Source organism: Cynara cardunculus (genome assembly GCF_001531365.2).
Source record: "Cynara cardunculus var. scolymus isolate 2C chromosome LG 3, CcrdV1, whole genome shotgun sequence".
In the NCBI taxonomy this organism is placed as follows: domain Eukaryota; kingdom Viridiplantae; phylum Streptophyta; class Magnoliopsida; order Asterales; family Asteraceae; genus Cynara; species Cynara cardunculus.
This window is the reverse complement of record NC_037530.1, coordinates 33,925,011-33,938,527: the sequence shown is the minus strand read 5'-3', so window position 1 is coordinate 33,938,527 and position 13,517 is coordinate 33,925,011. Positions and strand designations below refer to the sequence as shown.

Sequence of the window (13,517 nt, the reverse complement as noted above, 5' to 3'; positions counted from 1 at the left end):
TATATATATATATATATATATATATGATATAACTTAATTAGCATATATATGTATTAAATAATAATAATTATTATTAAATATGATATATTATGGAATGAATTTGATGTTTTAAAATGCACAAGTTCCTAGGCAATCAACACCCCCTATTAAGGGGGTGCCATTAGCACTGCCCATATTATATTATAAAATATTTGACAATAAATTTTAAAAATCATTTTTCATGCATGAAATATTGTTTTTTGATGCATATTACTTAAAATTCAAGATTACAAATAAATTATACGTAAATACAATTTATTAAAACTTGATATTTGAATTCGTGTAACTAACTGCAGATAAGCATAATCAAATACAATATAAACATTTAATTTTAAATATAAAAAATTTAAAATATAATTAAGATAATCATTAAGTTCTAACAAAATACTTAATAATTATTCTTATAAAAAATAATATTATTAAATTAAAAATAAATTATTCGTTACTAAATCTAAATTAAATTATAATAAAAAATTGAATTAAAGAAATTACACATTGATACTAATATTGATATATTTATTTTCGAAATTTTATGATATCTTCAAATTTGTATTTTATTCAAAAACAAAAACATTATTCTTTTCTTAAAACAACATAAAAACCCTATTAAAACATCTACAGAAACTGAATAAAACGAAATATTAAAATCAAGATATATCTCGCTGCATTACGCGACTACCCTTCTAGTATATATAAATTTATTTGAACTATAAAATCAAAATTCATATTCTCTGTTTTAATGATTATAATATTATTATATTACTGAAAAAAATATGTTTCAAACATTTCATAAAATTATGAACATTTAATTTTAAGTTTTTTTGTTGGTAAAATATAATTAAGTTAAATCTCGTAATAATCATTCTAGAGAGTTTTTCTAAATTCTATGAATTTTATGCATTTTTTTTTATTTTAAAGAATTTGTGAAAGATAGTCTCATTTTTCATCGTAATTTAAATATTATTAAATCAACCTATTGATATGCAAGCAATGACAATTTAGAGGTCGTTTACCAAACACTTACCCGATAAGTATTTATCGGTAAAATTTAATATTATGATTTACTTACCGGGTAAGATTTTAGTCCACCAAAATGACATCTGTATGCAACAAGTTACCCGATAAGCGCTTACCGTGGTAAGAGTCGTCGCCCTCACTTACCAGGTAAGGCTTTTGGTCCTTGTTTCATTCTTACCGGGTAAGATTCTTGGTCCTTACCATATTCATCCGGTGAGATAATGTTACTTAGTAAGCGCTTACCCAAGTAAGCGTTTGGTAAACGGCCCCTTAGTCAAAATCTGAATTTTTGCAAAAATAAGGGATAATATTGAAAAAGAAAATGCTATAAAAATGCAAAAGCAAGAGAGGAGCTTTGGGGAAGAAACTAATCAAGTGCTGTTGTCTTCACCTTTACACCATGCTTCTAAGCATGAGAATCTTATGCACCCTTTTTATAAAGCTCGTAAAGGGTACTTTTGTAATTTTACTTCAAAATCACGATTCTCACTACTCTTTAAGTCAAAACTTTTGTGCAAAGGTTTTAGCCGGCAACTTTGAGTACCCTGTTTCAATAAGAGTATCATGTAAGAGATAAATCAGATATACAACGGTCTTATTAGGTGGCTGGCTTTATAACCTAGGGCCCACAAGGAGCCCAATCCCCAAAGGTATTGTTTGTAACTCTCACATTGCAGCTGTTAGACTCGAAATTCTCACTTGTTTGTGCAAGTTTAAACGTACATGCCTAACCACATGCTTTTTATGATGTCCATCAAACCGAACCCATATCTTCTGGAACTAAAAACGTATTCCCCTCCAGGACTAGCATATTCAATACCTTGTRTAGCTTATCTCGAACYRTCACGATTTGTGGGTGCAATTGATCATCCACACGGAAATCGTGAACGACACCATTCACCTCAATCCAACTGCATCCGAAGTTTGATTTTGATTCAGATTCAGATTCATGCTTTCTCTGGCTCATTAGTTTTCGTACTTCGCCAACTCTTTCCCATGTGTTTAGAGAAGCATACAAGTTCGAAAGAAGCACTTCACTTCCATCGAATTGACTAAAATACCCTTGCCTGACGTATGCAATTATCTTGTCTGCAAGACTCACGTCCTTGTAAATCCTGCAAGCGCTCAGCAACGCCCTCCATATAACTATATCGGCATCCAAAGGCATCTTTATTGCAATCACTAAGGCTGTCTTCAAGTAGCCAGCACGACCAAGTAAATCGACATAGCAGCCATAGTGTTCAACTTTCGCTGCAATATTCCACACGCTCGCCATTTTGTGGAATATCGAAGAACCCTCTTCGACTAGACTACATCCTGTTAAGACACCCAAAAGCGTTACCTCATTGGGAGCAATGTTTTCAGTTAACATTTGATGGAAAACCAGAAGGGCGTTGCCACCCAGTCCATGGGACGAGAACACTGAGATCATGCTAGTATAGTTGCAAACATCTGGTTGAGAAATCTTGTGAAAAACTTGGTACGCACTGTTGATCATCCCACATTTTGCATACATATCGATAAGAGCAGTTGAGATGTTGGATCTTTTGGTGAAACCGTTCTTGTTTATGTATGCATGAATTGAGTTTCCTTGATCTAAAGCCCCGAGAGGAGAACAAGCGGATAGAGCGCAAACAAGAACAGCCTCATTTGGCATCAAAGAATCATGTGATTCCGTTAGCATGTCATGGAAACATTCGAGAGCCTTGATATACTTGCCACAATCAAGAAATCCCGAGATTATAACAGTCCAAGATATCATGTTACGTAATGGCATCATAGCAAAGATTTCAGAGGCTTTGTCCATTTCCCCTTGCTTGGCATGCCCACCTAGCAGACTAGTCCATGAAAAGATGTCTCTTTCGGGCATTTCATCGAACACCTTGCAAGCATCATCAAGTCTGGCAAACACACCATACAGATTTATCAGTGAATTACCCACGTATAGATTACTCAGATACCCATTTTTCGTCACTATCCCATGCACAATCATCCCATGTAATTCTGACGTTTGGTGCGTGCACGACGTGATCAAGAAAGTGAAGGTGAACTTGTCCGCGATAACTGGAGGATCATCTTCTAATGCATTCAATCGGCAAAAAAGACTGATGGGTTCCAGAGAATTTGGGAGTTTGGAATAAGATCTGATCACTAGATTTCATAGCAAAATCGGTGGAGGATAATTAGGATATTGATCGAATAGCGTTCTTGCAAAGGTGAGGCTATTAGTTGATAGGTAGCAATGGATCAAAGAGTCAATCAGAATAGAATATGATGAGAGTGATTTGGTGATGACTTGAGCGTGTACTTGCTCGAGTTGCAACAATGGTGGTCGCTGATTTAGCAGCAGATYGAGTGTTTTTGGAGTTGGGTTGGTGGGAAAATTGACTCTCRAGKAGCAAAAGGTATGAGAAGCTGTAAACCTGGAAAATTGCTTAAAGATTTCAATTTTGATCCTCAAAGTTCCATGCATTTTACGTCAAATAAAGATCTTTATGGRTCTGCAAGCTTCTACTCCTATCTGTAAAGAGTTGGTCAAAGTAGCAATTTATTGTAGGAGCTACCGTACAATTAACCAAATGAGTCCAGCTCATAGTATTTCACTTGAGCCATTTCATCAAACACCCTCAGAGCACAAGCTATTTCTTCAATACAATGCRTCCTAGCTCTCCAATAAAATGGCCACATAAACGTCCGAATCAAGCCTAAAATCTGATGTATTTTCGATAGATGAGTAGGATGAAGTTCAGACGGACAACATTTGTAAAAGAGTTATAAGTCAAAATAAGAGTAGGATGAAGATTATACGGGTGATTGTGACCTATTGAAATCATCATTCATATGAAAATGACCAAGACATTTGTAAAGAGATTATAAATCGAAAGAAGAATATGTTATATGACGAAGATTATAGGTTGGGTTCTGGTGATGGTGTAAAAGAGAGTAAAGGTAAGAAGCGTAAGTAAAAACGGACGTACATTAGGATGAGATATACCGGTTCAATCCATGTATTAAACATGATTGGTGGGGTGGGTGATTTTAAGATTAAAAGTGATCAAGGGTCCAAGTCATTCTTAGGCTTCATACTAACACTCACAATCGTTGACCAAGATTATATTACTGATTTTGACCTACTAGGATCATCCACTATTTATACAAAATTTTTGCTGATACAGCCAAATACATGACAAGAGTTGAGATTTTAGTGGTGGTCGTTTACTAAACACTTGCTTGATAGGTACTTACCGGATAAATTTCTCATTAGATGAACATGTCAAGGGTCAAGAATCTTACCAGATAAGAGCGATGAGAATGATGGAGAGTCTTACTCGGTAAGTGAGAATGACGATTCTTACCCACTAAATTGTTGCATTCGATATGTTTTGATATACAAAAATCTTACGCATTAAAATAAATCATAGTGTTGACGCGCTTACCGGGTAAGCAATTGGATAAACGGCCCCTAATTCTTGGTCCCCGAACAATAATTCATACATCTATGTCAAATACGATGATTTTATTGTTGTACATTTTCATAACTAGTTACAAAAAGCAAGATTAACATATGGTTTTCCTCCATGTGCCATTATAATTTTTTTTTTCTGGTTTTCCATCGTTCAAACTTTGTTTATTACAAAAAGAAAATCCATTATGATACTCATTTTGTTCTGGTTTTCCATCGTTCAAACTTTGTTTACTACTCCTGATGACAATATTTATATTGGGTTAGTCATGGCAGTGTAAACAAGTCAAGTTGCAGGTTATTCGAGCTCAACTCAAAGAAAATATTACCAGACTCAAGCTCAACTAACYTTGCTTGAGCCGACTTTTTCACAATAGGGCCCGAACTTGAATATTTTTTCAATGTTCGAGCTCGAAGTCGATACCCATTTACGGCCTCAAACTCGAGATCAATCAGCTTGGCTCGATCCCAATAATTTTTGGACTTCAATTATATATATATATATATATAAACATGTTTAGTTCAAAAAAAGTCTATGCTTGAATGACTCAAYTAGGCTCGAAAAATTTAATCGAACTTTCAAACGAGTCAAATCAAAATCATTGTTACGAAGCTTGACTTGTTAATGGTTACTAGTTTTTTTGGCATACTCAAGTCCGATGCGTCAAAAAGTCAATCAACGACTACGCATCTATCAATAATAAGAAGGAAAGAGTAACAAGTACAAGATATCAGTAGACAGAGTAATGGATAAGGATAAGTTTTCTAAATCCATGACATTTTTATGCATATACACAGAGATTATTTTTCTTGAAATGAAAAGCCAACCCAGTGCCTAGTGATCAATTATTAACACTCTTTTTTCATAAATATTCAGCATCAACCACTTTACTTGGATTTACGAGCTTCTTCCCGCGTAACAGCTCTCACATAGATCTCATAGCAACATCCTGGAACATTAAAGATATGTTGTGCCATTTCAGCTAATAGTCTAAAACAAATTAACAGATATGCTGCAAAGGATTCAACATTATTAGTCAGCCACACATAGTCCTCAACATTACAGATTACAGATTACAATAACCCCCTGCACATACCATGAGATATGGGATGGTTATTAATGAATTTTAGAGGTTGTTTATTAAGCACTAACAGTCTCTTACCAGGTAACTGAACACTAATTTCCTCTTACCAGGTGAGGGACGCTTACCCAGTCAGAGATGATGGTCTTTACCAACAATTTCACTCTGCAATTTTGCCCACTGAGTAAGTGAGGGTTGTGATTCTTACCTGATTAACACTTGCCGGGTAAGAGACGCTTATACTTGCTAGTTGCTACTCCCTCCATCCCAATACAAGTGTCCACAATGAAAAAGGCACACCATTTTGAGAATGTATGATTTTTATACTTTTGAATCAACTAAATGACAATTCAATCCTTAATAATAGAGAGAGAAACTCTCTCCATCTCATAAGGGTAGAATGAGAAAGTAGACATTTACTTTTAATCATGGACACTAATTTTGGGGCAGAGGGAGCATTTTGATGATCAAAAATCTTATCCGATAAGTGAGGGCACTGATTCTTATCTGGTCAGCACTTAACAGCCTCCGTGTCTTTTAGAGCACTGTTACTTGTAAAGCGCAAACAATTGGTGTGTAACAATCCTCTAGGAAAGCTCCAGATGTTGACATTTTAAGCTAGCCCCAGAAAGAAGGGGAGGGGTGATTCAAAGTTAAGTGGAAGGCAATTGGAATGAGCTTCAGAAGTGAGATAATATGGCAGCAGATGATAAGAGTCTCACATGATGAGTATCCCATACAAGATAAATCACATTCTTTTCAACTTAGGATGACATACCAGCTACGACGGCAATAGTGAGGTAATCTTCTATACTTCTGATGCGTGAGGCACTTTTCCTATATGATTTTTAGCACTCTAGTGCTGGGTCCTTTGCCTCTAGTTTGTGTAACGTACTTTACGAACTTCTATTTTTATACCTAAGATATAAAGATATTAAAAAAATATAATTTATTTATGATAACAAGATTTTACAATAATACTCCATTATGTTGTAGGATAAGTGTGTCATTGTCTAAATGATATGACGATAGAGATAATATATATATCAAAGTTAAATTAGAAGTGAAATATCTCGTAGTTCTACTTGTAACTCATCCCTATAAAAAGGGCTTATGATTAATGAGATTACATATTCCTTCTCTCTATTCTATTGTTGTTTCTTTTCAGTTATTCTATAACATGTTATCAACAAGTAAGCTTAAAAATTCGTTGTCATTGAGTCACATTGACCATCGTCGCAAAAAAAAAGTTGTTCAGTTCATTGTAAGAACTATATAGTTTGTGGCAACTGTGAGATTCAATATGAGTTAAACATTTTAGATAATTAATGTTATTTACTAAAATAAAACAAAAAGTAAATTAGTAAATTGTGTTGATTATACAATTTACTTTAATTAATTTAATATTCTTACTTTAGTTGGTTTAATTATTTTAATATTTGTATACACACACACACGAACACATAGGGACCAAATTCGGTGGCCTTCTCCGACACCCACCACCACTCCGGTGACCTCCTCCGGTCATCTTGTCTGATCGACGTCTCCAATGATCGACCACTAAACACCCATTTGTGAGCATTCTTGACAGCTAGCCCCATCTTTGTCCCTATGACCCCTTCACTACCTATCTCCCTTCCCCCATCCCCTCCACGTTGGTATCACAGTGATACCTGGTTGGTATCACAATGGTACCACAATTGATATCATAGTGGTCTCAAAGTTTGTTTGGTGTGTTTTGGGTATTAAATTGTATGTATTTTGAATATCACAGCGTATCTTGGTATCATTTGGGTATCACATGGTGTTCGTCCGAGACCGGAGGTAGGAGGGAGATATATATATATATATATATATATATATATAATTTAAAATACCTAAAATACCCTTTAATTATAATTTTAAGTCAAATTACCAAAAATATTAGTTTCCTAATTTATCCATTAATTTATGGTTGAGATTGAATCTCACAGTTATCACAAACTAATGAGTTCTTTCTTGAATGGATCCCTATATATATGTATCATCGTCAATCTGTTCCACCGTAAAAAAAATCATATGATATACCTTTAATATATAGATTGACATCATTTACGGTCACAATGTTAATTATTCTCAGTAACACTCTATGTAAGTTAATATAAATCAGTTGAGTTTCCATCTCACCACATGTTAAAGTTTTTCATCACCATTTTAAACTTTTAAGGTTAAAACAAACTTTTTCGAAACCATAAATCTTATAATCAAAAGGTTATGCAACTTATAGCATGTGATCTTATACTTGTTTATGAGATATGAATTTACTTGAAATTCATCCATGAAATATCAAGTAATAAGAAGTCAATAATGTATGAAAAAATATAGATAGTTTTAAAATCCTAAATATAAATATAAATAGTTGTTAATTACAAGAAAATCTATTGTATTCTATTACAAGAATAGACATCATTCGGATGAAATAATCAAAAAAGTTAGTAAGAGAAAATTGATGGAAAATATATCAAGATTTTATAGGCAAATAATTTTAAGATAAAAAACCTAGAGAGACAATAAACAATACTATAAAATGAATGCTCAATTAATTTTTTTAGTTTTTATATATTTTCTTTTCCAATGTATCTATTCTATATTATAAAGCATTTGACAAAAACTCTTAAAAATCAATTTTTATGCATAAAGTACTGTTTATTAATGCATATTACTTAAAATTCAAGATTACAAATTTACAATTGCACAAGTACAACTTATTAAAGCTCCATTTTTAAATTCGTGTAACTAACTGCAGATAAACATAAGCAAATATACGATAAATATCTATTTTAAATTTAGAAAATCTAAAAATATAATTAAGATAATCATTGAGTTTCTAACAGAATGTTTAATTATTATCTTTAATAAAAATTATATTATTAAACAAAAAATAAATTGCTTTGTTATTAGACTTAAATTAAATTATAATAAAAAATTGAATTAAAGAAGTTACAAAAAAACGAGAACTATTAAATAGTTAATTTAATACTAATATCGATTTTATTTTTTTAAATTTTTTTATGCTATTTTCAAATTAATATTTCATTCAAAAATAAAAACATTATCGTTTTCTGAAAACCACATAAAATTGTATTATATCAATAGAGACAAAGAATAAAAACTAAATATTATAATAAAGATTTATCTCGTTGCATTGCACGAATACTTTTCTAGTTTAATTAATAGATGTTTGAGTCCTTAATATAATACAAAATTCTTTTTTGTGGTACTATTAGATATTAAAAAAATTGGCTTTTTTTTGTATTGAAGTCAAAAGGTTTAAACCACACCAATGATAAAAAATGTCTGTAAGTATTTATTGTATATAAATATTAGATACTCAAAAATGCATTAATAGTTGTACTTGTAACTATACATGCTAACGGAAACGAATACCCGGACCCAAAGACACCTCAACAAAATACATAGTAACCAAGTGCACCCAAACACATGCACATTACATACATGTTTGTACTGAACCTGTATGCAAACTTTATTAATGACCTTTCACCCAGACCCCTATCTACTACATATGCATCTTACAAAACTACCTGGTCCTATGCACACGATGACAATGTTTAATTAAATCCAGCAGCAATTACACCCACCATGTTTCCATCGCTGCAGGGTTTGATGACATCTCTCTTGCGTATCTCTGACATGAGCGAGAACCATTCTACGACACTCGACACAATCTTCCATCTCCTCTGAGCTTTAACAATGGAAGAAAGGGAAAACCCAGCAAGTGCACATGCCTGGTCCACCTCCAAATCACATCTACCAGAATACTGCATATCCACATCTTGACTGGAGTCACAAATCCAGGATTCCAATAAATACTGCATATCCATCTCTGGAGAATATGCAATCTGTGGGTAATCAAATCGCCTTTTCTTATGGGAAGCTACTATAATGTTGCACTCCGAAGGTCTTCGTGGTCTATCAATTGAACTTTGATTGGATGATAGTAATGGGCTGAAACTGGTACCTGTCTCTGTAGGAGGATAATGTGCATGATTTTCGTTTGGACCCTCCAGATCAGATGGATGAAAGCAAAAATGTTCCTGATAGTCATCTGGACAATAAATCAATTCATCATCAAAAGGGGCCTTCTCTTTCCCCCGTTCAGATTGAGAGGTTACCGCAGGTGCCTGATTCGTGCTTTCACCCGTGTGCAAGTTGGAGCTATCCAAATTGTCTGGAGCTCCAATGAGACTGGGGAATGAACAAGTGGCCCGTGAAGAGGTATCATTTATCATGGAAGTCCCCAAACTTTGGTTGGAAGGTAATGAGCTGAAACCGGTGCCCGACTGAAGATGTTCTATGAGAGAGGTCTCATCTTTGACAGGGAGGAGCACTTCTAAGTGTTCGCATGCAAACTTTATTAATTTTTTAGCCTCTACCTGTTAATAGAATCAATTAGAATGAAGTAGAGAGGGGGGAGGAGGAGGGAGATAGATAGAGATAGATAGAGATAGATAGAGAGAGAGTCTTGCCTTTTGATTATTGGATAGCTGGTCAACCAGTAAGTACTGATCAGATTCTACTATTAATCCTTTCAATTGTAGCTTGACATCAAGAACCACACCATTTCGTTCATTACTTGGATCAAGGTACACAAACATACCATCGGACTTCTGAGCATGGTTTACAATGTCATCCCAGCTCTTAGGAGTTATTGGTTTAAGAGTCTGCAAATGCCACAAGACTGAGTCAGCATTCTCGATGTGAAAACACAGAGCCCCCCACTGGGGACCCACTATGCCAAAAGCGAGAGACTTCACCTCGACGGTTAGGCCACGATTCGCCCATTGCGGAAAATTCCCCACTGCTGCCTCCCGTAGGAGTCTGGGCCCCAATTCTTGACTGGGGGGGACACCAAAGGACTCTATTTCTGGGAGCGAACTCCGGGTGAATATGAAGCTTATTATTTTCAGACTACCAAGAGCCAAGGGCAACAACAGTAAATAGAAAGAAAAGGATAATCTGTAATTACATCTTTGAGTCGTTCTGGATCTGTGTGGAGGAGAGTCAGCAAATCCTTCACAGTATTCACTCCTGCATCTTTCAGACGTTTATAGCGATTACCACAATAGCTGATCTGTTGTAAATGACACACCTTATCGAATAAAGATGGGCAGGGGTGTTTTACAGAATCTGCACAGTAAAAACAATTTATCAATGGCTCTACATATTGACCGATCATAAAGAACAAAAAAGCTCTAACTTTTGTGCTTGTAACCTTTTTAGTGTTTGTTCTCTTCCGTCTCATAGGGTCTTCATGTGTTGATATGTCCTTAGAGAAATCAAATAAAATGAATATGTTGTAGTTCCACACCGGCTAGAGATTGTCTATCTTACCTCTATATATGTTAGAATCTCCCCTATCTATACAAGGGTCCTTTTGGTTTGCAGGATTATTTTGAGGGATTTGGATTTCATGGAGGGATTAGGATTTGAAGGAATTTGGATTGGAATGGATTTGAAATCATTGGTGTGTTTGGTTTGTAGGATTTGGAATGGAATTGGATTCCATTATTTATAGATAATTTATAGAAATAATTATAAATAATTATAAAAATAATTAAATTACATTTTTGTTAATCGATTATTACAAAACAAATGTTTTTAACATTTTTTAAAACATTATTTCATATAATCCTACAAAATCCCGTGAAATCCCGAGCATCCCCTAAGGATTTCAAAATCCTATGTTTGTAGGATTTCAATTAAATCCTAGGATTTCAATTAAATCCTAGGATTTCAATTAAATCCTAGGGTTTCAAATCCCGACAATCCAACAAACCAAACATGAGATTAGGATGGATTTGAAATCAGAATCCCCCCCCCCCAATTCCATTCCATTCCTAAAAAACCAAATGGGATAAGGGTTTTTTAGAAAGAGATTCAAAAGGGTGGTATCCGAGCCGACGTCTAGTTCTCCCGCCCAACACACTCATTTGGATTCCGCTTAATGGGGAGTCTCCATTCTAGGGGATGTCGCCTCTCAAGGGGGTGTATCTAGCCTCCGTCTGAGGCAGCATGTTAGACAACCACGCCAGCTAGACACGATCCATCTAACCTCCATATATAGTTTCAAAAGGGTTCCACATTTAACTTGATTGAGTTTTAATTCGACTCCTGATTGCTGAAGCCCGACTGAAGCAGGTTTAGGAAGAAAACGAAGTCTCCAGGGCATGGGAGGCAACCATTTAGACCACTAGGCTAAGGCAAACAAGGGGCCGGCCTTGGTGACAGTCTGCATTGCAAGGGAGCGATTCTGGGTAGCACACTAGCACCTTGTTCCGTAAATTCATAACTATGTGGTTAGGATCAACATGCCAGGGATACATGTTGCTTATGCTTTCATTCAAATATGAGTTTGACAAACTCTTAGCTATAAATAATTACCTTTTTGGTGCTTTTGGTTGACTTTTGAAGTTAATAACTACATCATAAAGAAACATATTAATATGGGATACTTACAGGTTGCACGCCGGTCCTTCACCAAAAAGGATTCTGTCCATGCTACTTCCACTCCATTCATTAAAGCAGCATCCCCAACTATTGCCCCTAATTTGTACCAACCATTCTTGGTATGTGTTGAGTTAAAAGTAAAAGAAATCTCACCGACAAAACCAATGCCTTCTTTTAGCTGCACACAAGTATCTCCTTGGAGGATTCGCTTCCCTTTCTTTTCACCAAGAATACTGTTTTGGAGCTCTTCAAATGTCCAGCTTCGTTTTTCGCAATCATCATCACCTACCCGACAACCAACTATTTCCAGTTTCAGTGCAGATTCAGTCCCAGTATTCACTATCTGCTCAGTGTCAGCATCAACCAAGGCTATTTCAATGGGTGTCTTGTTCTCTCCTACAAGAGGCATTCCAGTGAAGACTGGCTGGGAAACCCTAGTTCTGAACTGTGTCTTTAAATTTTTCAGAACCGATGAAGTACTTGCCTTGTTTACTGGGATCCTGGTAAAAAACGATGAATGAGCTACATAATGATTATTGATTAAAGCTTCCAGCTAATATAGATAATAAGTTTATATTTACTCTTTCTTGCTTGTCAAAAGCTCCTGTTGTGCCAATGCAAACTCCTCTCTTACCTAGAAGTTTATGGACTGTCAATTACTTGAACTCATATAACCGTTATGCACAACATAATAAGCTACCAAATGTTGATTCATATGGAAACCAGGAACATAAGAGAAGTTTATCAATAATATGTAATCATATGCTGAACTTTATTAAAGTGAACCCTAATATCTAAGCACCTAAATTGAATAATCAAATTATACAGAGCTGAGATATGATTATCACTTCGCATTTAGACGTTTGAGATAAAGATTGAACGAGATATGAACACCCTAAGCAGATGGCATACATTAAAAACCTCTCTGCGGATTAGGCCATGTAAACAATCGGCATATGCAATAAAGGACCGCAGAGTGCATCTAAAAAGTTGAGATAATTAAAATAAGGCAAAAGTCCTTTTATGTTCGAGGGATAAATGAAGCTTTCGTTGCTGATCTCCATAGAAATATGTATCCGTGACTCATAAAATTGCTATAGAGAGATCAGCTATGTTCACAAAAAAGGATAGCATTTCTAGTTTTAGTTTGTATAGTTTAGCAGAGTAAATAGAACTCACAATTTGACGAATAGAAGGCCCGAAAAAAGTTACAAGAGTAGGCCCGTCGAGACGCTTTAATGTTTGGAGTATCATAACTTCCAGTGCTTCCCTACAATAATGATCATACCATCATTATGAGACAGCCAGATGCAAAATCAAAGGAAAAATGATCATTCTATTGATAATTTCATCATACATTTTCTACTCAAATGAACCATAAAACCTGATTATGAGCTTTCTATGCCTCC

General features: G+C 34.9%; 1 protein-coding gene, 1 long non-coding RNA gene and 1 pseudogene across 2 annotated transcripts; all 3 read right to left on the bottom strand.

Moving 5' to 3' along the window:
- Nucleotides 1-1,712: 1,712 nt before the first annotated feature.
- LOC112510568 lies at nt 1,713-3,529 on the bottom strand (annotated as a pseudogene).
- Nucleotides 3,530-5,179: 1,650 nt separating this feature from the next.
- Nucleotides 5,180-6,442, bottom strand: LOC112510427. Its single transcript, XR_003068933.1, has 2 exons — nt 6,380-6,442; nt 5,180-5,469 (listed from the first exon to the last, which is right to left on the bottom strand). It is a non-coding gene; the product is annotated as an uncharacterized LOC112510427 (long non-coding RNA).
- A 2,541-nt stretch (nt 6,443-8,983) lies between these two features.
- On the bottom strand, nt 8,984-13,374 carry LOC112510129 (calmodulin-binding protein 60 A-like). Its single transcript, XM_025115434.1, has 6 exons — nt 13,288-13,374; nt 12,690-12,742; nt 12,118-12,608; nt 10,628-10,788; nt 10,128-10,322; nt 8,984-10,034 (listed from the first exon to the last, which is right to left on the bottom strand). The coding sequence occupies exons 1-6, from the start codon at nt 13,360-13,362 to the stop codon at nt 9,210-9,212; spliced, it is 1,800 nt and encodes a 599-aa protein (XP_024971202.1). The 5' UTR covers nt 13,363-13,374; the 3' UTR covers nt 8,984-9,209.
- Between the last annotated feature and the right edge of the window lie 143 nt (nt 13,375-13,517).

Excerpts from the sequence above, each read along its gene's own strand:
- LOC112510129 (XM_025115434.1), bottom strand. The coding sequence starts at position 13,362 with ATGATACTCCAAACATTAAAGCGTCTCGACGGGCCTACTCTTGTAACT. Across the intron at positions 12,743-13,287 it reads GGCCTTCTATTCGTCAAATT|GTAAGAGAGGAGTTTGCATT; the intron begins GTGAGTTCTATT and ends ATAAACTTCTAG. Across the intron at positions 12,609-12,689 it reads CTTTTGACAAGCAAGAAAGA|GATCCCAGTAAACAAGGCAA; the intron begins GTAAATATAAAC and ends GTTTTTTACCAG.